Source organism: Calidris pugnax, unplaced genomic scaffold (assembly GCF_001431845.1).
Source record: "Calidris pugnax isolate Ruff unplaced genomic scaffold, ASM143184v1 scaffold24, whole genome shotgun sequence".
Taxonomy (NCBI): domain Eukaryota; kingdom Metazoa; phylum Chordata; class Aves; order Charadriiformes; family Scolopacidae; genus Calidris; species Calidris pugnax.
Window position 1 is genome coordinate 15,506,155 of NW_015090922.1, and position 24,619 is coordinate 15,530,773.

The 24,619-nt window shown below is 39.0% G+C and overlaps 2 protein-coding genes across 2 annotated transcripts in view; both read left to right on the top strand.

Moving 5' to 3' along the window:
• The first annotated feature begins 1,242 nt into the window (after positions 1-1,242).
• On the top strand, positions 1,243-9,357 carry GLO1 (glyoxalase I). The gene is made up of 6 exons (XM_014951102.1): positions 1,243-1,374; positions 2,517-2,599; positions 3,980-4,120; positions 4,913-4,980; positions 6,053-6,142; positions 7,354-9,357. The coding sequence occupies exons 1-6, from the start codon at positions 1,294-1,296 to the stop codon at positions 7,440-7,442; spliced, it is 552 nt and encodes a 183-aa protein (XP_014806588.1). The 5' UTR covers positions 1,243-1,293; the 3' UTR covers positions 7,443-9,357.
• Positions 9,358-11,540: 2,183 nt separating this feature from the next.
• The window catches only part of BTBD9 (BTB (POZ) domain containing 9), a 117,392-nt gene continuing 104,313 nt past the window's right edge, over positions 11,541-24,619 (top strand). The window contains exons 1-6 of the mRNA XM_014950696.1: positions 11,541-11,560; positions 13,585-13,751; positions 18,797-19,007; positions 20,101-20,464; positions 21,774-22,038; positions 23,640-23,859. Of these exons, the coding sequence (XP_014806182.1) occupies positions 13,670-13,751; positions 18,797-19,007; positions 20,101-20,464; positions 21,774-22,038; positions 23,640-23,859 (1,142 nt within the window). The 5' untranslated portion in view covers positions 11,541-11,560; positions 13,585-13,669. The remainder of the gene's footprint in view (positions 11,561-13,584; positions 13,752-18,796; positions 19,008-20,100; positions 20,465-21,773; positions 22,039-23,639; positions 23,860-24,619) is intronic.

Consider the following 24,619-nt stretch of genomic DNA (forward strand, 5'->3'; position numbering starts at 1 on the left):
CGCTCCGTCCCCGCGCCGGCGGGGAGCCGCGGGGGCTGAGGGTCCCCGGCCGGCTTCTGCCCTCCGCCGCCAGCCCGGCCGAAATGCGACCCCCGGGAGCTGGAGCGGCGCGTTGGGCACCGGGCATGCTCTGCGCGGCGGCTGTAAATTTACTTGCTCGGGGGTTGTTTGTAAATGTATCTGTGGAAATCACTTAAGGAACGCGGCCAGAGTCCCGCACTGCGAAAGGGCTTTCAGTTATCCAAACTGTATTTTTATTTTTCCCCTCCAGAATATTCAAACCTGGTTTTCATGCTGAGTTGTCATAAGAAAGATGATGATGCTTTTTTTAGACCTGAAATAAACGTTTATAATAAATGTCACTGTGTAACACTGACAAGCGTCAAGCGCCACTTGAAATCTTCCCTCAGAGCCTGAAGGCAAAGGCAGAAGCCAACACCTCTCCGTACCAAAAACCAGCACCCCGCGGGTGCTTTTCCACACGGGGCTGAATGGGCAGTGCCAAGCGTTCCAACCACACCAAGATGCCACCAGTGGAAAGAAGGACCTGTTGGAGCGGGTCCAGAGGAGGGCCAGGAAGATAATCAGAGGGCTGGAGCACCTCTCCTGCAAGAACAGGCTGAGAGAGTTGGGGTCGGAGAGAAGGCTCCGGGGAGATCTTATAGCAGCCTTACAGTACCTGGAAGGCACCTTCAAAAAAGCTGGAGATGGACTTTTTACAAAGGCATGTAGTGACAGGATGAGGGGTAATAGCTTCAAACTAGAAGAGGGTAGATTTAGATTAGATATTAGGAAGAATTCTGTATTGAGGGAGTGGTGAGACACTGGCACAGGATGGCCGGAGAAGTCGTGGATGCCCCATCCCTGGAAGCGTTCAAGGCCAGGCTGGATGGGGCTTTGGGCAACCTGGTCTAGTGGAAGGTGTCCCTGTCCATGGCAGGGGGTTGGAACTAGGTGATCTGTATGGTCCTTACCAAACTAAACCATGCTATGATTTACAAAAAAACAGCGCTCTTCCATGAGAGCTGGGTACAGCACCCTCAGCCTGCCGGCAGCAGCGACGGGAGCATCCTCACGGCAACGTGGAGGATTCCTGGGTTCGTTCCACACTTCGGCTAATTAACTCCACAGTCGGGGTGAGGGAGGGCTTATAGAAATCACCAGGCATCCCCGGACCCTCCCCGACACCTACGCGCTCCATTGGAGACCCCGGGGCGGAGCGGGGCGAGGCACCGCCTTCCCCCGGCCACCGCCGCCTCCTCCTCCTCCTCCTCCTCTTCCTCCTCTTCCGATATGGCGGCCACAGCGGAGCTCAGCGGTCTGAGTGACGAGGCGGCCTATGGTGCCTGCTCGGAGCCGGATGCCAGCACGAAGGTGGGGTGGATGGGGGTGACGAGGTCGCCCCGGGGGCTGCAGGCGGGCTTTGGCCCACCCTCGGTTTGCCGGGCGGACGTGCGGCGGGTGGGAGGCGGTACGGGGCCGAGGAAGGGTTCCGGAGACCGCTCGCGGGGAGCCGTGCCGGCGCTCGGGGGGCGCTCTTGGTGGCGAGACCAGTTCGGGGTCGGGCGACCCGGCTCGGTTTCACCATCGTGGTGAAGGGCGGATCTGCCGGGCCGGTGGGTTGCGAGCCCCGGTGCCATCCCGCCGGGTGGCCAGGCCGGCCGCGGCGCGCTCGGCCCGGAGGGCGCCTTTGCCGGTGCTCGGGGCCGCGGTGGAGCCGGGGCTGAAGGCAGACAGCGCCCGCGCTGCCCTCCGCAACCCGGCCTCCGGGGGCTCTCCGGACAGCTCATGCCAGGGCCGCGAAAACAATCCCCCAAAATACCCCAAACGATTTTATTTTTTTATTAGAACCTTGTAATTGCACTTCGATTTTTCTACATTTCTCTTTTTTTTTTTTTTTCTTTTCTTTTAATACGCCTGTGAAGCCTATCCCGTCATTCACATTTCATCCGCTTAGTTGTTCGTAGCCCTTGGTGTATAAAGTTACCCGCTGGATTGAGAAAAATCGCCTTGCAGAATTGCATGCCAGTTTTGCTGCCACGACATCATCAAGCTTGAGAGAAATTCAACACCTGTGCAATGAAATAATAAAAATAATGAGTTCAGGAAAATAAAATAATGAGTTCAGGAATCTAGCTTTATTTAAATTCTGTGTCTGCAGTAACGTCCAAATAATCATGTTCCTAGTGTGCTTGGATGCAAAGTGGTTTATGTGCAGTACAGCTCCATAAAATAATAATGAAGATAAGAGTGATACCCCCTTTTGATACCACTGATAATATATATTGAGTGATACCACTGGTCGTTTTGTTTATTTGTTTTAGACATTGTGTTACAAAGGCGTATTTATTTAACACAAATCTGTATGTGTAGGATCAGGACAAGAGGTTTTATTTACACTTACTGTAGTACTCTGTTTGTTTCTTCTAAACCTGCTAGTTTTAGATTAATACTAACTAGCATCTTTGCTAACACCCATAATCAATTTCTTGTTGATGTTTTTTTTCCCCCCACAGGATTTTATGTTTCAGCAGACAATGCTAAGAGTGAAGGATCCTAAGAAGTCATTGGATTTTTATACAAGAGTTCTTGGAATGACGTGAGTAGAAGTTGTATGCTACAATAATTTTGGTTTTTTCTGCTATTCTTCTGAAAAGAAAAGTTTTTGTTCTTTTGATGTAATTATACTAATTGGTCTAAGTATATAAACAATGTTGGCCCATCAGCTGATGCCCAGCTGGACAGTCTGGCAACATCTGAGAACTCCCAAAGCACAGTTAATGCCTAAGCTGCAAATGAAACAATATTGGCCTTGACTAGAAATTTCTTTTTTTCTTAAATAGGTCACTAATTATCAGTGTACAACTTGTTTATTTCCTCCTCACTGAGCCTTTAGCTATCTGGTAACTTTCATGACAGTGCTTATAATCAGGAGTCATTGCTATAAATCTTTCTACTAATTCTCGGATGTGGCTTATGACCACTTCTGCTCATAAGAGAACAAGGCTGGAAGTGGGGTTCAAACCCATTCTTTTGGAGAAGGCTGTTGAGAGGCAGATGCCCTGCAGTAGCCTAACATATTTATGCTAAGGCTCTTTGCACGTTCTTGACATTTGAAATAACTCATTTCAAAATAAAATTCTAGCATAGTTTTAAACATCTTGAAATAAGTCCGAACTGTGGTAAAATAAAGTATTTCCACTTTAGTGAACATGTGGGTGTCAGAAATTTTGAAATAAATACTTAGTAAGATGAAAAAAAAATTAGATTTGCTTTGCATGCCTACTTTTTCTGGTGAAATGTCGTACATAAAAATGATTTGAAGTATGCCACACCATCTCTTGAAAGGAGGTGTAAGTAGAGATGTATCAAATATTTCACAGAAAAGTGGGTGACTTCTTGCATCTAGCAAAGGGATACATATTATAAGGAACTTTTCCTGACCTCAAGTATTGTTTAATTGATTAAATTGAGACATTTGAAATGGATTTTATCATTATACTTAGCTATTGAAATTGTAAAAATATTTCATGAAAAGGTATGTTTGTTTTTCAGTCCTGATGTATTCTTAAGCTTTGTCTGGTTCCAGTGAGCTCTCCAGAACAAAGTAAAGTTTCAAAGCAAATCTTTTTATTCTTTGGTGATATTTTAAGGTGGATAAAGATCTTCCTGAGGAAGTACAGCCAAGTAACAGAGTGACAACCTCAAGATGCAAGCCTTTGTACTGGCTTTGCTATTCAGTTACTTGATAGTTCAGCTTTAAAATATTGATTCTTCTAATTTTTGTAAGTTTGTAATAAGTTCTGGAATGTTTCAATTTGATAGTTCAAAATGTAAGTGTTTTAAGATGTGGGTTACAGTCAGAAAGGCAAAAAAAATCACAGCAATAATTCTTCTATGGGGGAAGCATCTTAGTTTATTTGCAAGCTACCTGATTGTCCTTTAAAGTTACTATTTTGAAATAATTGTTGCCATTTAGACTGCTTCAAAAATTTGACTTTCCTACCATGAAGTTCTCACTCTACTTCCTGGCATATGAAGATAAAAATGATATCCCAAAAGATAAAGCAGAGAGAACACCTTGGACCTTCTCTAGAAAAGCTACGCTTGAACTGACACAGTAAGTATTAACATAATGAGAGATGATAGTTAGCTAACAGTGATTAAACACAAGTGTATGAGTGTAAATCCTGTTGGATTGAATAAAAAATGTAATCATTACTGTGGAAACATCTTCACTGTCTTGCAGCCTTAAAATATGTTTGAGATCTTGGATACTTGGCAAGCTTAATCATTCTTTTTAGAGCTTTTCCAAACTGCTAGGTGAACAGTGGTACATAAATAAAAAATAATGCTTGCTGTATTTTGAGTATGCATGCCATCTGGGTAGGGAAGCCACAGAATTTAGAAAGACTCAGTGTGATTAGAATTTTATTTGGATCCCCAAAGCATCCTAATAATGGATAGCTATTACTTTTGCAATCTAATCAGAGGAGGTATTAAGTCAAAACATACACTTCCTGTAAACAAGACAATTTGGTTAATACTACTAATCATTGTAATTGTGCAGAAAGAATGTCCAAAAAACCCCTCAGTGTTCCCCAGTGATGGGTAGATAAACTCTCCAATGCAGTGCAACCTTCTTTCTAATCTGAATGAGACAAGAGTGTCTCTGATTTATTCAGATGTAGAACCTGAATACTAGTGAAGGGCTGTGAACTTGACTGGATTAGCCCCAAGACTATCCCTAGGACCTGTGACTACGGAAAAGCTTGATAGCTTAGTAAATGCAGCCACAGCTGAAATTCTTTGGTTTCTTAGGAGAAACAACTTACCTTCCTCAGGAAACTCAGCATTTAGGATTTGTTAATTTTGATGCTTTTCTTCAATATGTAATAATTATTTCTTACAGCAACTGGGGCACTGAAAATGATGATAATCAGTCTTACCACAATGGCAATTCAGATCCCCGAGGATTTGGTAGGTCTTTAGTTTTGTGTCTGCAGTTTTTAAGCTTTGGTTTATTGTGATTACATTTTTTTCTCTTGTGTATTGGGGAAAAACAGTGTTTCAAGTGTTTTTTAGAAAACAACAGTGTAAATTCTGTGCAAAGGTTATTGGCTAAGTATGTGCTGTAGGCTTTATTTTTATGAGGACTAATAGAGAAAATATTTTAAACTTATATGGATCAATGTACTACCACTAGGAAAGAAGGGGAGTTGCATCTCATGCTTTACCTCTCTTCTTCCAGCATGTAATGCTGTGAAAGATCATGAAAATAGATCAACAAATGTGTTTCAGAGTAATGAGCCATGGTTAGAATTTCTATAAAGAATTTAATCCTTTGGCAAGCAAACACATGCTAATAGTAGCTACTGAATGAAGAACAGTAATTGCTGTTGTGTATCAGATTATCATGGTGTTCAGGCTGATTTACATTTGGATTTCTGTTTTATAATCCACTGTTTACTCATTTTAAGCTAGAACAGGGAATTCTGTTTGTAGCGTTGAGTAGAGTGTGTGGCTTGATTTGATATTTTGAGTGCTTGAAAGGTCACTGGCTTGTAAAATAAGTTTCCTACTCGGTGTAGCCCCTTGACATTTAAAGCTTCTGAATTGATTTGTAAGCTCAGGCCTTGCATAGTGCTAGTCTCTACAAATAGACCATTAATGACAAACTCTGTGTACTGTTGAACTGAGCAAATGCAACAAAATGCTGTTATGTGGACATGCTTCAAGAAAGGAAATACAGATAAAACAGTTACTTCTTCCTATTCTAGATAATATTCTCATCTAAACAATATGAGATATTTTAAGTCTAGAGTTCCTATTTTAAAAGGTATTATCAAAAAGCCGACTTTCTGAAGGAGACTAATGTTAATACCCAAAGTGCGTGTCTTTCTGGAAGCAGTGTTTTTCTTGTATAGAATCATATCTTCTGTGAACTACAGCATGTAAACATTTTGCACAAGATGAAATGCTGAGCAAACCTTTTCCTAGAACACTCAGCAATACTTACAGTGTACTTCGTTCTTTTTACTTTGTTGCACAGGCCACATTGGAATTGCTGTCCCTGATGTCTATAAAGCTTGTAAGAGGTTTGAAGAACTAGGAGTGAAATTTGTGAAGAAACCAGATGATGGTAAGTCTTGATCAGAAATGCAAGTTAATTTTCTTCCTTGTTTTTAATATATTCTGCCTAGTAGATCTACCTATAAAGCAGGATAATATATTTCTAGTAGTTGTCACTGCTTAGAAGTTACCTGTATGCTCTCTTACACAGTGGGCAAAATTAACAATAGATCCATCTCAGTAATAATAGCCAATCAGTCTAGCTACATGCATTCTGTATGTAGTCTGATCCTCACTAAAATTCACGTGCTCTGTTGATGTCATAGTTTACTATGTATACTACTGCCTAGAGTTATCGCAGAATTTACTTTAACATGGATCAAATTCCAACATTTCATATTTGTTTGGTTCTTATCATATGAGAATAAGATGACTCAGAAGACATAATTACTTCCACCTATTAAAATGGAGTAATTAACTTTTCTGGCAATTTTTATTTAAATCCACTAATGACACCTGCTAGCTATTATAATTTTAACTGTTCTGTCAGGTCTGGTAGAAATAGCCTCATTAGTCTCTGTCATATTTGACTTTATAACTTTTAGTAAAAAAATGCACAATGTATAGCTCAAGTGTCTAGAGAATACACGGACAAAGAACGTCTATGTAAAATAGCCTAAAATGCAGAAGTCAGTGGTGAGAAGTTTTGCATTTTTCAACTGGATTCTCTTTCATGAAGAGACCTCATGAGAATTCTAGGACAGATGCATTTCAAAATGGACATCTAATACTCAGCAGCATGCACAAATCTGTGATACTTCTTCTTCTGGCTATAGAAGGCAGACTGTTGCCTGTACTAACAGTGGGTTTTGTTTTATTTAGTTTGAAAGTAACATTAACACATGAAGCTTCAGTTGACACACATTGCAGTTGAGCTTCTAGATTCCTTGCTAGAGGAATAAGAACAAGAAATTGAAAAGAGACTTAAGTGAATTTAGAGGATGAACACTTGCAGGGGCATATGCAGAAAACTTATTTCAATTGACAAAAGATAATTTCAAAGTGATTTTAAACTACAGCTTTTTTGAGAGCAAGGTTCACAATTTATCATACAAAGATTGAAGCTGATTAAAAACTAATCTGGGTGTTTCAGGATTAGTTCTCTAAATTTGAACTAATTGTCATGCAAAAGGTAGAAAGAGGAAAACTACTTCTCAAAGTAGTCATATTTGACATTAAGAACTAGTCACGTAGTCCTAACTTTTTTTTTTGTCCTAATAGGTAAAATGAAAGGACTTGCGTTTGTTCAGGATCCTGATGGCTACTGGATTGAAATTTTGAATCCTAACCACATGGTGACTCTCACTTAGTTCTAATGAAGTAAATTATATAGGAAATGCACACTTTCAGGCCTCTAAAGAAGATCTGTAACAGCGTTAGTGAAATTCTCGCTTAATAGAGAGTAATCAGTCATGTTCAGAGTTTCCTCTAAAACTATCCCCTGGGACCTCAGTGTACTTGAATTCCTTTTTGTTGTCCTGTGATGCTACTACAATTTGCTTCTGATTAGGAATACTCAACCATCTTTTGGAAGAGCATGTACACAGATTCTCCTCTAGAACACTGATTACGTTAATATTTCAATAAACACTCTCAAAAGATATGTGACCAGAAATTCACTGCATCTCACACTGTTTAGATTAAAACTAACAAGAACAACAACAACAAAATCCTGTGTTACTAGTGATGATTTTCAACAGGGATGAAAAAAAACTTTTTTTATGAAGTCAAAGGATCCTAAGGGCTTCATGCTCTATCTTATATACTAGAAAATAAAATGTCAGACTAACTTTGAGTTGAGTAGTAGCATGTTTATGAAAGTCCTCATGCTATGCCAAGCAAAACTCTTTAAGCCTTAAACAGCCTGGAACAAGAAACTTTGTGGAGGCAATAAATCAGTGCAGCAGAAAGAATTCAGTCTTTCAGCTTCTGGCTGCTGAATGACAGCCAAGATAAGAGGTCTCATAGTTGCTAACTCACAGTGATCCTTCTTGTCTCTTCCAACACTAGAAAGAACTTGCTTATAATTTTTCTGTCAAGGAAAGTCTGGGGCTATATTTAACTTAAATGCTCTGTATGTTCTGCTGCATTAGGAATTTAATGAAAAAGAGTATTTGAAACAACAGCTTCCTACTAGTAGATGTTTTGATTTGCCCTCTCAGAATGAGTGATGGTTATTGAAATGATACCTGTAAATAGCAGGAAAACATGTAACATTTACATATGTTACATATTTGATTTTTATGCTGTTCCACCTGTTGTAAGTGGTGCAAAACATGTCAGGTTTTTAAACCCTGTTTTTCCTTCCAACAAGGAGAAAACCCTCTGCCCTTTCTGTGGTTCAAGTAGCACTAAACTGAAGACTTAGTAGGAGTTAGGTGACTATCGGATAGTGTAATAGCATTGCAGTTTGTTTCCAAATAAAGCATTGGTGCAAACTACAAAATAATTTTAAAGCAGTATGATCTGTTCCTTTGCTAATTGTTGAATCCTAGGATTACTGAGAAGAAATATGGTGATAAAAGATAGAATAGGAATTGGGAGTACAGTACTGAAGAAGAGAACTGGCTTGATTAGCAGGATGTTATAGTAACTTAATGTGCAGAGTTAATAATAACTGCCAATAACTCTGTCTTATAAGTTAAAACAGAAATGTAGGCAGTATTGCATTGGATCTTACTACACTAATGTAGATGTTAATGACTTAAATGCTAAGTGTTACTCTCCTATCTCCTTATCTGAAAAATCCTTAATTTTGTTTGCCTCATCTTAAGAAGATAGCATATATAAACTCAGTAATTTTACAGCACTCCACATGAACAACCGTTCATTTAACTTAATCCAAGATACTTTGTTTACCCTTGAAGCATATAATCTATTTTACTAATTTCCATCTAAGCCTTAGGCATTGGAGAAAGGATTGTGATAACTATTGCACTGCTTAATACCCCCTACAGATGTGCAAGCAATCATAAATTCATTGGAAGGTAGACATAATAACTTAAAAGATAACTTTTTCTTCAATTTTTTGTTATATGACGCAACCCTGATATTTTTAATTGTCATTTTTATGACATTTTCTGGCTGTTCTCTACAGTATCTACCAATGCTGTACTTTAGGTGGTGCCTTATGAGCATCATTCATATAGAAGATTCTTTCCATTCTTGAATATTTGCCAAGTTACCTTTTTTTTTTTTCCTGCAACAATAAACACTTGGTTCGTGGTTGTGTTCTTTATTTCTGCCCTCCTATACTTGCAGAACTAATGCCTACCCTGTTCCCTGTCTCATTCCTTGCAGTTGGTGATTCTCCTGTACGTTACGTCCTTTTGATAGTGACAATATAGTTACTACTGTTTGGTGTGAGACCTCCTGGGTAAGGGAGCTGTCTTAATAGCTGTCACCACACGATCTCAGTGTCATCTTCCTTCCAGATGTTGGGCTTCTGACATTGCACCCCAAGCAGGCTAATACAGCTTTTTAAAGTGGCAAAGATTTTCTTGCATGCTGGGTTATTTTTATACCAAGTTTCTTAAGCAGAAAGCAGGAACCAGTTTCCCAAATGAATAAATAAAGTTGTTCCTTTTAGCACGAAGTTAGGCTGTCACAGCTGACTCTTGAAACCTCCTCTTCCTTTGAAAGAAGGTAACAGTATTGCAGAATACCTTCCAGCAGCAATTAAGAGAACTCTTAGTTTGAAGAATGTTGTAGTGTAACTTTAGTATGCTATCTTCCAAAGTTAGTAGGATGAGAATAGCATCAAGAAGCATGAGAGCTACCGCGATAAGACAAAGCACTCAGTTGATTGCAGGTCACATAGGTTTTGATGGCTAAACTGTATTTTTCATATGCATCCCTTCTGCTGCTCCTGTTCTGAAATAGGAACGTAAAATGAAGTAAAACCCAACTGAAGTGCAGTTCCTTACCATTCAAAATCTCACATTAAATTGTGAGTAGAAAAATTATTTAGACTAATAGTAGTGTAAGTGAAGTTGTAAAAAAACCTAAATTTTATTTCAGTCAATACAGATATATCATCTAAAGCCTTATGACCAATTTTACAACCATGGAACTTGGTGGTTCATATTTTATCAGCATACAGTGTTCCATTTAGACTTGTTTCACTACACTTCAAAGTACAGGTGTGACTGGAAAACCTACTGACCCAATTATGTGGAATCCAGTAATTAAAACCGGGATAGTTCATAAATCAGATGAGTAAGGCAAAGGGTGTGCTCAGGTAGTTCAGTGGTAACTACACAAGGAGGAGCAGGCTATGTCAAAGTTCTCTGCTTAGTACACAAATAAAAGTTACTCTAAGCGTGTCTGCTAATCTCGGGGTGACCCTTGGGTTTTTTATGTGCTTGATGAAGTGTAGACAGTGGGATAGATGATGAGGTAATAGGAAAATAGTAGAAACACTGCCATCTACAAAGTAGTTAGAACAATATCATGAAGTGGGCAAGGTGTGTTGAAAAAAGGTAACTGCTGCTTGCCATACTGAGAACTAATGACACCCAGTATTCTCAGTTATGAAATCCAAGAATAAGCTATTAAAGACAAACATTTAATGATTCTTTTAGCCTGCAAAAGATGTTACAGATTTTAGTTGTAAAAGCTTTTGAAATTATTCGATGTTTACAGATAATGTTATTTTTACTTTTTCCAAGGTTAACATTTCTGCTAAATAAAGCACGGAATTAAATAGCATGTAGCACTGTGCCACTTGGAGGGCCTCAGTTGAGTTTAATGCAGAAATTCAGCCACCAGCCGTGTGAGCAGGTCCCCGCAATCCGTGCGGACGGGACGGGACGGGAGGCAGCGTACCCCTGCGCTTCCCGGTCTCTCACCAGTCCCCCCGTATTCCGCTCTCCCGGGAGACCGGTAAGAGCACCGTTACTCTTAAAACAAAGGAATCGTGTATTTTGGGTGTCGCCGAGCGCCAGCGGATACGAAGGGGAAGGTTAAACATCAGTTGCTGTTTCATAAGGGCCGGGCGTCTGAACGTCCCTGGCGTCCGAGCGAGTCTCCGGTTCCCGACTAACGCTGCCACCCGCTGACAGGCGGGCGCAGCCACGAAGGACCCAGACAGCCCTCCCTACCTGGGACGCCGCTACTCCAACTCCAACTCCTAGAGCGGCTCTACCGGCACTGCCGCCGCCCCGGCCTCTCCCGCCTCACCGAGCGCGGTGCCGGCGGGCCCCCCGGCCTTCCCCCCGCCCCTGAGCGGGGGGCGCGGGAGCACGACTGGCTGCGGAGCTGGCTGCGGAGCTGCCCGCGGCTGCCGCGGGGCCAAGCCCCGAGCGCTCCTCCACCGGCGGGTGCCGCTCTGCCTCCGGCCGCCCCCGCTCCGTGGCCGGAAGAGGAAGCCCGGCCCCGGGCGAACGGAACTACGGAGGCCGAAGCAAGCACAGAGCCGCTTCCGAAGGTGCTCGCCTGCGTCAGCGCGCAGGAGGACGGCTGACTGTTGCTAAGTGGCGTCACCGCGCTTCCCCTGCCTTCCCCTGCCTTCCCCTGCCTTCCCCTGCCTTCCCCTGCCTTCCCCTGCCTTCCCCTGCCTTCCCCTGCCTTCCCCTGCCTTCCCCTGCCTTCCCCTGCCTTCCCCTGCCTTCCCCTGCCTTCCCCTGCCTTCCCCTGCCTTCCCCTGCCTTCCCCTGCCTTCCCCTGCCTTCCCCTGCCTTCCCCTGCCTTCCCCTGCCTTCCCCTGCCTTCCCCTGCCTTCCCCTGCCTTCCCCTGCCTTCCCCTGCCTTCCCCTGCCTTCCCCTGCCTTCCCCTGCCTTCCCCTGCCTTCCCCTGCCTTCCCCTGCCTTCCCCTGCCTTCCCCTGCCTTCCCCTGCCTTCCCCTGCCTTCCCCTGCCTTCCCCTGCCTTCCCCTGCCTTCCCCTGCCTTCCCCTGCCTTCCCCTGCCTTCCCCTGCCTTCCCCTGCCTTCCCCTGCCTTCCCCTGCCTTCCCCTGCCTTCCCCTGCCTTCCCCTGCCTTCCCCTGCCTTCCCCTGCCTTCCCCTGCCTTCCCCTTTGCAAGACCCTGTTGTGGCCTTTATGGAAGGTCAGTGTTCTGACACTTTGATAGGACATACAATATTTTCGCAGGTTCTCCTGGGGTCTTAGTACTGAACTCGTAAGTTGCGCACTGCTGTGATTAATTTAAGTTGCCTTTTGACTTAGAGGAAGCTGTCCTATTATCAGGCTCTTAAAAAAGCCAACTTGATGTTAACTTTTTAGCAATCTGCCTGTGGTCTTGCTCACTCAGCAACACTCTGTGTTTGCGTTATTTTTAAAGCAGAGCACACGGACCTCTCCCAAAGCTCTGTGCTGGGATCACTTAATCTTTTTTCGTGCTTTAAGATTTAATTTGAGCCTGCTCACAGTGCAGGTGTGTTTGACATATCTTCTGTTACAAATCTGTAAATCAGATGCTTGACGAATGCTGTTCTCTTGTGGTCTATTCACTTAACATTTATTTAAAAAGACCATCACAAACATTTTCGTAAATTTCGAACTTTTGAGTACATTTTGATAATACACGTCAATTTCATAATGTAAGGTACCTGTGGGAATAAATATTTACATATTACATGTCAGTTTCCAAAACCAGGAGATCTTCCTTGTCAAACACCTGTTTTCAATTTGCTGGTTAAGGTGTGGTTACTTTCCATTTCATGAGACTACCTGAAAATATTTTTTCTTCCTATTCCTCCCTTGCCTCCTTAAACATACACTTTAATGAAGATTAGAGTGTCTCTTATGAGAGAATTCATAGATCAAGGTATCATCTGTTTAGCAAATTAAATACAGTTTATTTTTCATGCTGGCAGGTATGATGGGAAGAATAACAATAATTTATACTTGTAGAGAGAGACTCATTATGTTGGTTATGTATTTAAACAAATAAAACCTTTATATTTTTGTATTTCCTCACCCTACAGTTTTGTTTTGTTTTCCTGTTTGTAAAATTAAAGGCTTGCACAGGAGAAAGATCTGCAACTGCCTGAAGTATTGCAAAAAAACCAGCCACCAAAGCCCAAACAAAACGCCTAAAACCTTTAGCTGGCAAGAACACTTAGGGAACTTTGTATGTATCGGGAATAAAATGTGTGTGATACAGTTTGTATAGGCCTGGTTTAATTAGGACATCTCGGGACATCAATACTGTATCAAGAATGTCAGGATGAAATTTTTTGTAGCCTATAATGAACGAGTGAATGGCAGTATGTTACCATCTTTTTTGATGGTTAAAAAAATGAATAATCAAAATTAAATGATGATGGCTCAAAAAAAAGAAATTCTAATGTTATGTTCTAATGTTATTAGAAATTTTCCTATCGAATGGAGGGATTTTTTAAAAATTTATTTCCACAAAAAATTTAACTGAGAAAGATGCATCCCACTCACTTTTGCCATAGGTTACGTGCGTCTGTTTCTGATGGTGTATATTTCATGCATTGTTTCAGGAAATGGTACAGTTGTTGCTGTGCAGCTGGATGTTGTTGAATAGCGTTTTTATGAACCTGCCGTTCAATCTGTCAGTTGTTCAGAATGGCAAAGAACCCTAACTTTCAGGAAGTTGGTCATCTGCCTACAGGCTACGTCCACTGTGGATCTTCAGACAGCTTTACTGGTGAGCGGACCAATGTATTTTCTTGAGATTTTATCTTAAGGGTTTAGTTGTATGCCATTTTAACCAGGTTATATCAAGTGCATTAATACCTATTTTATATGTGTGTTAATAAATAATCTGTGCTTACTATATTGTTCTTTGTATGTAGCTAAATTTATTCCTGCTCTTTGGTCAGTGGAATATGTCTCTGAGCAGAACATAAAACTTTAGCACTGCACCACTTAAATAGGGAGAATGTGCTTGCAGATGAGCAGTGCGTAACTTTCTATATGCTTTGAGTCAAAACATTTTTGTTCTGATTGTTTTTTAGAATGCTGTGGTTATTTTAGAATGGTGTGGTTATTTACCATTAATGAGAGTTAACGTTTCTTTTTCATCCTTTCACAACAGAAGGGTTGGAGATGAGACTTGAAAGTTCTGTGAATTTAATTTACGTGATCTTTCACATTCTGTGTCTGTAAATTCATACTGCACTGATTACATTGTTGTTATTGGATACTAAGTATTAGCACGTATTTTTTTTCCTTTTCTGTTATAATTTTCACTCATAGTCAGTTTTGTTATTGTTAGAAGTACAAAGGAGTTTCTGTAGGGAGCATTCTGACAGCATCAAAGTATTTACTTGAGTTACACTCTTTATGTTGAGCTATTTACTAAAAATTCCTATTCCCTAAGATGTTAGCTTATTGTACCAGAACTTATGAGAACAAAATATTTTTGTATAAAAAGACATGTATAGCTATTAAAAAAACCAAACCATGTGGTTTGAAACAATGGTACGTTTGTATGGTAGCTTTACTGTCACACCTACCATGCTCTGTGAGTCTACAGTAATAACAGTTGTAATTAAAACACTGTTTTGCTGGAATTTATTTAATGCATAGCAAAATATTTTATGAAGTAGTGAATTACAAAAAATTGAAATACTACTCAAATCCTTTCCAATCAACTGAGAACCAATTCTTCTTTCTAGACAAAGTAGCAACGTAAGAGAACTATATTTAAGAAAGTTCCCTTTATGTAATTCTGACAAAATCTGTATTATCTTGATAGGTACAAACTAGATTATGAAGGATGAAGTGTTTCAAGAGTATGAAATTATTTGCTCAGTGTTTATAATCCAGATTTATTTAATGATTTTTTTAATTCTAGCAATAGTCTGTTTATCTGCATTTATTTCTAAAGTTTCAATGGGGTTATCAGTTATGTAAACATTTTTCACTCATTTTATATATAAAAAAATCCAAATCATTTATGAACAGTTTCTTAAATTCCTTTTCTGTGCCTGATATAAAAACAACTCTTCCATGTTTCATTGAAATAGCACTGCCTTTCAGAGGGCTCTTTAGTGATAGCCCAGGTGAGAAGGCGGGGAAGGGACCTCATTCTAGTCTTTACTGCAGCTCTGATTTGAGAGTTGTTTAGTAAAGATGTGATCCGTGTTTGCTGTTGGTGCTGTATTTTCTAGATCACATTTTAGTATGTCATTACATGTTACAGATTACTTACTAAAAAGAAATAGAGCATGCTGAAAACTGAAGGGCTTTCGTTGTTGTTTTTCTAGCCGTGACACCTGTTGTGTAATATTGCATATTGCCTTATGTAATGAATCCTAGGTCTAGTTTTTCACGTGTTCACTGTTGAGGATGGCGACCAAGAAGCATGACTTCTGGTGGGGTCTTGGACAGAAGTGATTTGTAGCCCTTCTGACTTAACAGATGCCTTTTAGGGTTGTTGCAGTCTTAATGGCACTTCAGACTCACCAAGAAGACTGTTTGGTTTGTTTATTTCTGTGGCATGAACAAAGCTGCTGCAGCTGACTCCTGAAGCAGTTAATTAGCCCTGAATAACTCCTGGAAATAGGTTATGGTGTTGCAAGAGGCTTGTATTCTGAAGCTGGTTATGTGTTCTTTGACTGCCAGGAAGAGGAAACACCTGTGCTCCCTGAAAGGGGTGACGTCGTTTGATGACAGAAGATGCCAGAGGGATCTTCCTTAAGGGTTTTGCCAAGCTCCCAGCAGCATCTGTCTTTTTTTTATCATGAATAATACTTTGAGTTGCAACTAGAAAAATATATGTTTAGTTATACAGGGAAGTTGTGAGCTCATAGCAACTTGCCACAACTAAGGCAGTATATTACTTTTTACTTCCTCAAACAAGAAATGTGCACATCACTTCAAAGGCTGACAGAATTTGTACCATTAATTAATCCAGTCTGGGAAGGTCTGAAGTCATGTATTATTTGGTTCTATATTTTGAAGGCGGGACTGCTCTCACTGGGCTGCTTTATATGGAAAATCCACAATAGAGATGAAACTTGCATTGGAAATGTGTAGTAGTAAACAAATAAAATGAGTTCGAGTGCTTCTTCCATATACTAGTGTTACCCACAAGAAGCATATCAGGCACGTGCACAGTTTAATGAAGTTAACAGTTTCCAACGCTTTGTGTCATTCAAGCATTTGAAAGGCTCCTTCACCAGAGGTGCAGCCATCCTTTGGGTCCTGTATTCCCCATGGTCAGGGTGTTCTTGTTTGAAACTGATAACTTGGAATAGTACATTGTACCATCAATTGGGAGAGCATGAAATGTTGAAACAAATTTGTCTTACAGCTACTCACAGGGATTTCTAAATTTCTACTTTCATTGCTTGCTGTAGTTCAGGGTCTTGATGTTCATAAGGGCTGGCATCATCAGCTTATTAGTGAGTGTCCCCAGTTCAGACTGTGCCCTCTTCTATACACTGTTTCTTGTTAGTTTCCCCTCCCTTGAGAGGGAAGTGTGCTTTTGATTTTATTTATTTATTTAACTTGAAATGGAAACAATTTTCCCTTGAACTTTTCACGCTATTAGCACACAACAACATCCACAGCTACTGGCAGCAAAGTTAGTGTGCAGCCGATGGTGTTTCCTTATCTTTATCACATTTACAGTCTCTCAGTTTTATGCAGGCAGTAACTGTTCTTATTTTTTAGAGACAAGAGTGGATGAAGGAAAAAAAGAAGTAGAATGCAGAAAAAATGGAATTAAAAATAGATTTAAAAACCAAAATGTGCCTCTGCTTATACATGTATGAAGTATTGTAAATGAACTTCCCTAATCAATCAAAATTGGAACTGGTTGAAGACAGTGCAGTGTTGCTTGATGTGCACGTAACTTACGCACAGTAATTTACCTGACAACCAACAACAGCAATTATAGACTTGTAAGATACAGGAGTCTCAGAGGAGTATCAAGGCTTGAGATTTGCAGCAGAGTAGCAAATACATCCTTTTGTTTGCTCCTTTGATATAATAAAAAGTTTTATATTTTGAGGGCATTTCAATTTTACTCTTGTCTATAAACTCTCAAATAATTATGTTGTGATAAATATTAATGCTGGTATAAATAGATGCAACTGGAGTGATGTGAGTTAAGTTAATCTTGCCTGTTGCAAAGTAAATGTTACTGGAAGTGTGTCACATAAATCTGTTCAGTTCTGAGTTGTCTTAGCTAACTGTAAATTAATCAGTGCAAATGGAAGAAACAGTCTGTTATTATGAAAAACCATAAAAATTAATTTACTCTTGTGTCAGGATAGAAGACTGACTGTTCAGTATTCTGTGTTTCCATGGTTAGGCTGCCTCCAGCATCTCGGCCAGTACTGCTGGTTCCACGCTGTAATGGCTACGCGGGTACGCATCTGCTAATTCAAGTAGCAGAGACAGCCTGAGGAAAGCTGGGGTTTTGTTCCTATTTCTGCTGTGATCTGTGCTATCAATTCAGTATGCTCTATTTTTCTCAAATCTTACTTTCTATTTCTATCAATTTTTCTAGTCTAGTTTAAAGTTCTTTGGGACCATGTTTCTACAGTACCTTGATTTTTTGCTTAAATGTTTCCAAGTGTTACGGAAGTGGAAGTAACACTTCACCCCCGGTGTGTGTTTTCTTTTCTTTGAGGTAGAAAAGACTGGAAACAGAGGTGTATTTTCTAATAATATTTTTAAAATATAGCTTAAAAATGCATTCATGTAATGAATATTTCACTTGAAAGATTAATGCATTACCTGTGTGCAGGGTATGGCCCCATCATTTTCCTGCTTCTTGTGGTACACTATCTTTCTTCAGCACTAAGTATGTGTCTGTTTTGAAAAGTGGCTAGTTGTTGGAGCACAGAAGATGTCTCTGAAAATAACGATGCTAATCTGAAATGGACAACCTCTTTTTATTTAAAAGTAAACTGAAGTGTAACAATAGAAGCTGATTTAAGGCCTAAATTCTCCTGTGGATGCTCTTGCTACTGAGACTATAGAAAGCCTCTGTTGCTGAAATAAACCAAACCCAACAAAACTAAAACCTCTTGTGAGTTAAGAATTAAGGAAATAATTCCATAGAAGATAGGATCAATGCATTAATCTATATTGTACATTAGTGGACAGGTTCCTATTTTTATGTCTGAGAGATATTAGGGATTTATTTTCTTACATATAGGAGGGAACAAGAAGGTGGGAAGAAAGCTGAGTGAAAAGGGTAAGAAAATTGAATTGTGCGTTGTAAAGCTTTGCTCTTTGACAGCTTTTAGTAAATAACAGAAGTTGTCTGCCCCGACTGTTTATTTTCTCCCAGTTCTGGAAAGTTATTGGTATTCTGCAAAAACAATGATTTCAGTAGAGACTTGTCAGTTAAAACTATGCTTAATTAATCAAATTATTTTTTTCTTTATAATTTATGATTGCTTTCTAATGGTAACTTTAATTAAAGTTGTTTCATTTTTAATTCCTTTTGTTGGAAGCTTTTTATTTTAAGTAAATGGATTGACAGAACAGTAAGGTGACAGAATTGTATGAAATATTCTTTGTTGTCTAGAATTGTTGATGCAACCTACATTGAGTCCTGTTGTAAATGAACTTTAATGGAAAAACCCATTGGTTTCATTTTTCTTGTAATGTATGGTAACTTAACACTAGTTCCTTTTTTTTTTTTTTTGTGATTGCAGCTTGATCTTTGCTGTTTTTTAATATTTGTGCCCTTCCTAATACTAGTTGGGGTTTTTTTTTTCCCTTTAGGTTACCAATATCACCATCCCTCCAAGATGAGTAACAGCCATCCGCTTCGTCCTTACACAGCTGTGGGTGAGATTGACCACGTTCACATTCTGTCAGAGCACATTGGTGCTCTAATGAATGGGGAAGAATACAGTGACGTTACCTTTATTGTAGAAAAGAAACGTTTTCCGGCACACAGAGTGATCCTGGCTGCGAGGTGCCATTATTTCAGGTGAAGTATAGCTTTTTGTCAGGCTTACAGGAAATTTTCATGCAGATAAGATAAACATTGTTTCTCTATGAACTTTTCAGGGTGTAATCATCTGTCCATTGAGTGTGACCTTTTCTGTGTGAATGTTTCCCAGCCCATCAAATCATTGTGTCCAAATATAAAAAGATAAATACCATGTCATGATGTTATTCTTTTGACCTTCATTAAATTGGATTTTGAAGGTAGTTTCACAAATTCAAGAGAAACATAACTTCAGAACAGAATAGTTCTGCTATAAAATTGTTTTGATTTCTCAGTATGGATGGTGTGCTTCTATGGAATACACTCAATTAGAAAGTTTAATTTTGACAAGTTTGAATTAAGTATTTAAAGTGATCTGGCTTATACAGGTTAGACATCTTAAAACTAGGAATAATACTAATACAACTGTTTTAAGAGCCAGGTGTTTTTCAATCTAAATGTAGTTAATAGAACTTCCTGATAGTCTTCTTCCCATCAGTTTTGTCAGAGGGATAAGCTAATAACTAAATTAAAATATGATAGACAGCTTGAACACAATTTGCTTGCACACTTTAAAAAATAAATGTTGAGTACTTTGGTTTTTTTCAAGATTCAGGGTTTCATTGGAGTTGTCACATGCTGGGTTTAGAGTAAGGAATAGGGAATCAAGAATCCTGAGACTTGCTAATCTACCTCTGCTGTTACAGTGGCAAACTATTTGTTTCATTTGGTTTCTGAAAGTTTTTCTTTTTTTCTTTCTCATGGATAGCACTATATTTTAAAAAATAAAGGTACGAGAATCATATCTCAATTTCTGCTTCGCAAGCTGTTACTTGAAGTGGAAATGGAGCAATAGTTGTGTAGGATAAAAACACGATGCATAAGAATATTATTCTTGTGCAGCTGCTTTCAGAGCTGAGCTGCACTTTAAATAGGGAGTTTTAGGGGTATAAGGGGTTTTCTTTTGTAGATTCTTAAACCCTATCCCCTTTGTATTTCCCTTGCTGTAAATAGTTATTTATTACTTTCTGTTTCTACTTTTTTCCTGTTTTTTATCAGGATATAAATTCCTCCAATTTTATTTTTCTTACAGAGCATTATTGTATGGCGGAATGAGAGAATCTCAGCCTGAAGCAGAAATTCCTCTTCAGGACACCACTGCAGAAGCATTTACCATGCTGTTGAAATATATTTACACTGGTCGTGCTACACTACGAGATGAGAAAGAGGAGGTGCTCCTAGACTTCCTAAGCCTAGCACATAAATACGGGTTCCCAGAACTGGAGGATTCCACCTCTGAGTATCTTTGCACAATACTTAATATTCAGAATGTCTGTATGACATTTGACGTTGCCAGTCTTTATTCCCTTCCCAAATTAACTTGTATGTGCTGTATGTTCATGGATAGAAATGCCCAAGAGGTGCTCTCCAGCGAAGGCTTCCTGTCGCTTTCTAAGGTATATATTTTGTTTGGATTTTTTTTTCCCAGGAATGTTAATTTTAATCTGTATCTTCATGATAAGTTTACGTGGTAGTTAACAGGTATCGTTTTATACTAGTGAAACTGTGACAGTTGGAAACGTTCAAGCCAAGCTGAACTGAAAATCCTGACGATCTGTTCTAAATTTTTTAGATCTAATTTTGACCAGTCAGTATAGCTAAGCATAATAAATCTGATGGAGTATTCTAAAAGGTGGGAGCAGGCAATCTAATCTTAATTCAGCTTTTTTCATCTTTCTTGAAAAATGTAATTTGGCTTCTGAATGCTGCTCAACATTCAGTAAAGATTTGAAGATAGCAGAAGATACCCTGTTCCATTAATTTCATGATACAGGCTGCCTCAGTGATGGGTGATTGCCCACTGTAAGCTAAAGCATTCTGGAGGTTGCTATGATTTATGTTGCTGAATGTCGTGATGTTCTGAAATTGCATAATATGGTGGTGTTGTAGCGTGGTTTTGGGGTTTTTGTGTGTTGGTTTTGTTGTTGTTAGATACATAAATATTTGTGTCTGAGTCAGAGTGTTCTATGACATTGAATATTTCCACTTGCTCTGGGGTAGTCTTTGAGCTGGACGTAATAGTGATAGAGTGTTTTCAAGTGGTGCTCACATGAGGCATCTTGAATGAATGATAGCTTAATTATTATTTTTTAAAAATGTTTTTAGTGGAAAAGCTATGATGGATCTATTCGTTGAATAAGTATACAAAGCACTCTGTTAACTTACTAGTTGCGTAGGGAAAAATGTTTTTTTTCTTTCTACTGTACTGTCATGTGCAGTTTGTTATAGCTGAGCTCTAAGAGTGTATTATCAATGAAGAAATTAGCAAACGTCATTAATTGGGAAGCACATACTTTATGACATCTTTGGCATACACAGTAACAATATATATGAGAGATTTATCCTTTTTGTAGGCAAACTCCTAATTATTCTGCTAGCTAAGTGAAAATCAAAAAGTTCTTAAATTCCTTTTGTTCTCATTTTGCAGTCAGTGGGTTTTCTTCATGAATAAGAGCCATTGAAGTTTTTACCTGTTGATTCTAAGTTTGTACCAAAAAAGAGAGAGGAGGAGGGTGGAATCCTAATTAGTTAGAAATGGTTTAAAAAGGTGATTCCAAGCCACACTTTTCTCATCGGTGTTCTTATACCAGCTGCAAGTTAAAATACCCATTAATTTTTGCCTTATTTAATTTCCTTTTTTTCTTTTTAAAATAAATTTAACTTTATTACTGTTTATTTGGGATTTTTTTTTTTTTTCTTCTTTAGGCTGCTCTCCTAAGTATTGTGCTGAGGGACTCATTTGCAGCTCCTGAGAAGGACATTTTCCAAGCTTTGATGAATTGGTGTAAACATAACCCCAAGGAAAACCATGCCGAAATCATGCAAGCAGTACGTTTGCCACTAATGAGTCTAACAGAACTACTAAATGTTGTAAGACCTTCTGGATTGTTGTCACCTGATGCCATCCTAGATGCCATTAAGATTCGTTCTGAGAGTCGGGACATGGACCTCAACTACAGGGGCATGTTAAGTAAGCATCGGGTTTTTTATTTGTTCGGGTCTTTTTCTTATTTAGTGACCATTGTCCATAGGATATGGTTAATTTGTGCTTTGAGGTTTCATCTGTTATTATGTGCTTAAAAGGCTTACATAATGAAATATCTTGTTATGTACTGTTCTTGCCATTTCTATTCCTCAAATAATATTAGTCAACATATTTTCTCAGACATTGCTCAAACATGAATGTTGTAATAAGAGTATATTTTCCTTGAGGAAGTGCTATTTTAATAGAAAAACTCCTGCAAAAACATTACAAATGTGATCTATATCACATGATATTTGTATGATATGATATTGAAATAAAAACATAGATATAAACAGAATAAATATAACATGTTGTAATAATATAATATTTTAACTTAATATATTTATAATATGCTATTACATATAATAATTTGTAATGGAGTATATTACAATATACAATGTATTTATATTTATATATAAATATAATAAATAAAACAAGGTATATGATATTTAAATGGCTTTATGTTGATGGTGACTTGTTTTCTACTTCATGAAGATTTTCATCTTTTCTTCACGACTTTTGATTTTTCTCTTACTCTTTACATGCTTGCCCAAATACTATAAACACATTTTCCAAAATTATAGTAATGTAAGCTTAGAAAGTATGAGAAGCCTTTTGTTTGACTCTTGTCTGTGCTGCCTCTTAGTGCAACAAGAATATCTAATATTGAGCTTTAGAAAGATATACTTAGTTTGCTATTTAATGTATGATTTATAGAAAGTATTTACCCCACAGGAAAGAATTAAGCTGAATGTATCTCCTCAAACAAGACTGTTAAATGCTTTTTTAAGAGAGGGTTCATCAATGTATTGTTTTTGGAGTTAGGTATCATTATCTCCAGTTTTCTTGATGGAATGTCTGTTCCTAGGACATAATAGATTTATTACTGTGAAATGATGGCGTAGAAAACTTGCTTCACCATGTTGGTTCAAAGCCCAAGTAGCCAAAAGTTTCCAATTTCACTCTGATTGTTTAGCTTTGCAGAGTACTGCAAGTTTGTATAGCCAGCCAAATAGCTTGTATAGCCATGCCACTCTGTATACCACTCTGCAAATTCATGATGCTTCTACATCTTGAGCATTTTGTGATCTTTAGTTTCCTTCCACTTCAAACAAACAAACAAAAAAACCAGTTGACATTTGAACCAAAAAATGGAGAAGAAAGGGCAAAAAAAGTGAGAGATGTGGTGAAAGGCTAATCACAAGGAGAGACTAAATAGACAAAAAATTTAAAACCATGAGGAAAGTGATGAATGAATCAGGAAGGTGCAATAAAATTCTGGAAAATAATGGAGGGGACTGAGAATATAGATACTAGTTACTAGTAAATTATCACTAATTATTACTACTAAATACCTAGGGGCATCAAATGAAATGGAAGAAGCAAAATTTCTAAAATACCTCTTTTTTTGTAGTTCTGTTTTTCCTTGACCATGTGTTTGGGCAAGAAACACTACTGTCAATAAGTCTTTGATCTGTCCTAATACAGTTGATATTCAGAACATCTAATTTGCAGGTTCTTTTAATTTTTTTTTTTTTTTTTTTTAGTACCAGGGGAAAATATTGCAACAATGAAGTATGGAGCACAGGTTGTAAAAGGGGAGCTGAAGTCTGCTTTATTAGATGGGGATACTCAGAACTATGACTTGGATCATGGCTTCTCTCGACACCCAATCGATGATGACTGCCGTTCTGGAATTGAAATTAAACTAGGCCAGCCGTCAATAATCAACCACATACGAATACTCCTGTGGGACAGAGATAGTCGGTAGGTGCCAAGTGGACATAAAAGGGGATGGTAATGCATTTAGTACTGGTCGTAATATGTCAATGTGAAATATTCATTAAATATTTTATAAAATGTCATGGTCTGGGCCGAATTGGCCAATCCAAATTACAGATGACACTTCCCCCCTGCCAAAGAGAGGAGAGGAAGAGTTAAAGAGATTTACTAGTTTAGAATGAATGAAACCACTTTAATGAAATACTAATATTAAAATAAAACAGAAGAAATAACGGAATAGATACAACATATACAAAACTGTATCAAGCTTCCAGGATGATGTCACCAGTGGGCACTGGGGAAGTCCCAGACTGGACTCGGTGACAGATGGGAACTGGGTTCCAGCCCTGGAGTCAGGAACACATGGGTCGGGATCAAAGGCAGATGAACAGACAGAGTCCTCTTCGGACATCAGCCATTGAAGAAAGAGACTGACGCTTTGATCCTTCAGTCTTTATACTGAGCATGGGGCAGATGGGATGGAATACCCCACTTGGTCAGGTTTGGGTCCCTTGTCCTGCCCACTCCTCCACACAGGTGGGACCCTTCTACGCTTTTTCTGTTTCCGACCCTCCAACAGGGCAAATAACAAAATTGGCTGACCTTGGTTGTTATAGCAATAAATATAAGCAAGAGCCTCTCTGCATACCGTTCCTTGGCATGAAATACAAACATTGGTCTTATCACTCTGAGAACGAACAGTTTTCTTCACAATATGCTGTTAATTTCAGAGAGTTAGAAAATG

Bases quoted from the DNA above. Each gene is read 5' to 3' on its own strand.
- GLO1 (XM_014951102.1), top strand. From the start codon at position 1,294: ATGGCGGCCACAGCGGAGCTCAGCGGTCTGAGTGACGAGGCGGCCTAT. The intron at 2,600-3,979 runs GTGAGTAGAAGT...GTTGCCATTTAG, and splicing joins ACAAGAGTTCTTGGAATGAC to ACTGCTTCAAAAATTTGACT. The intron at 4,121-4,912 runs GTAAGTATTAAC...TATTTCTTACAG, and splicing joins GCTACGCTTGAACTGACACA to CAACTGGGGCACTGAAAATG.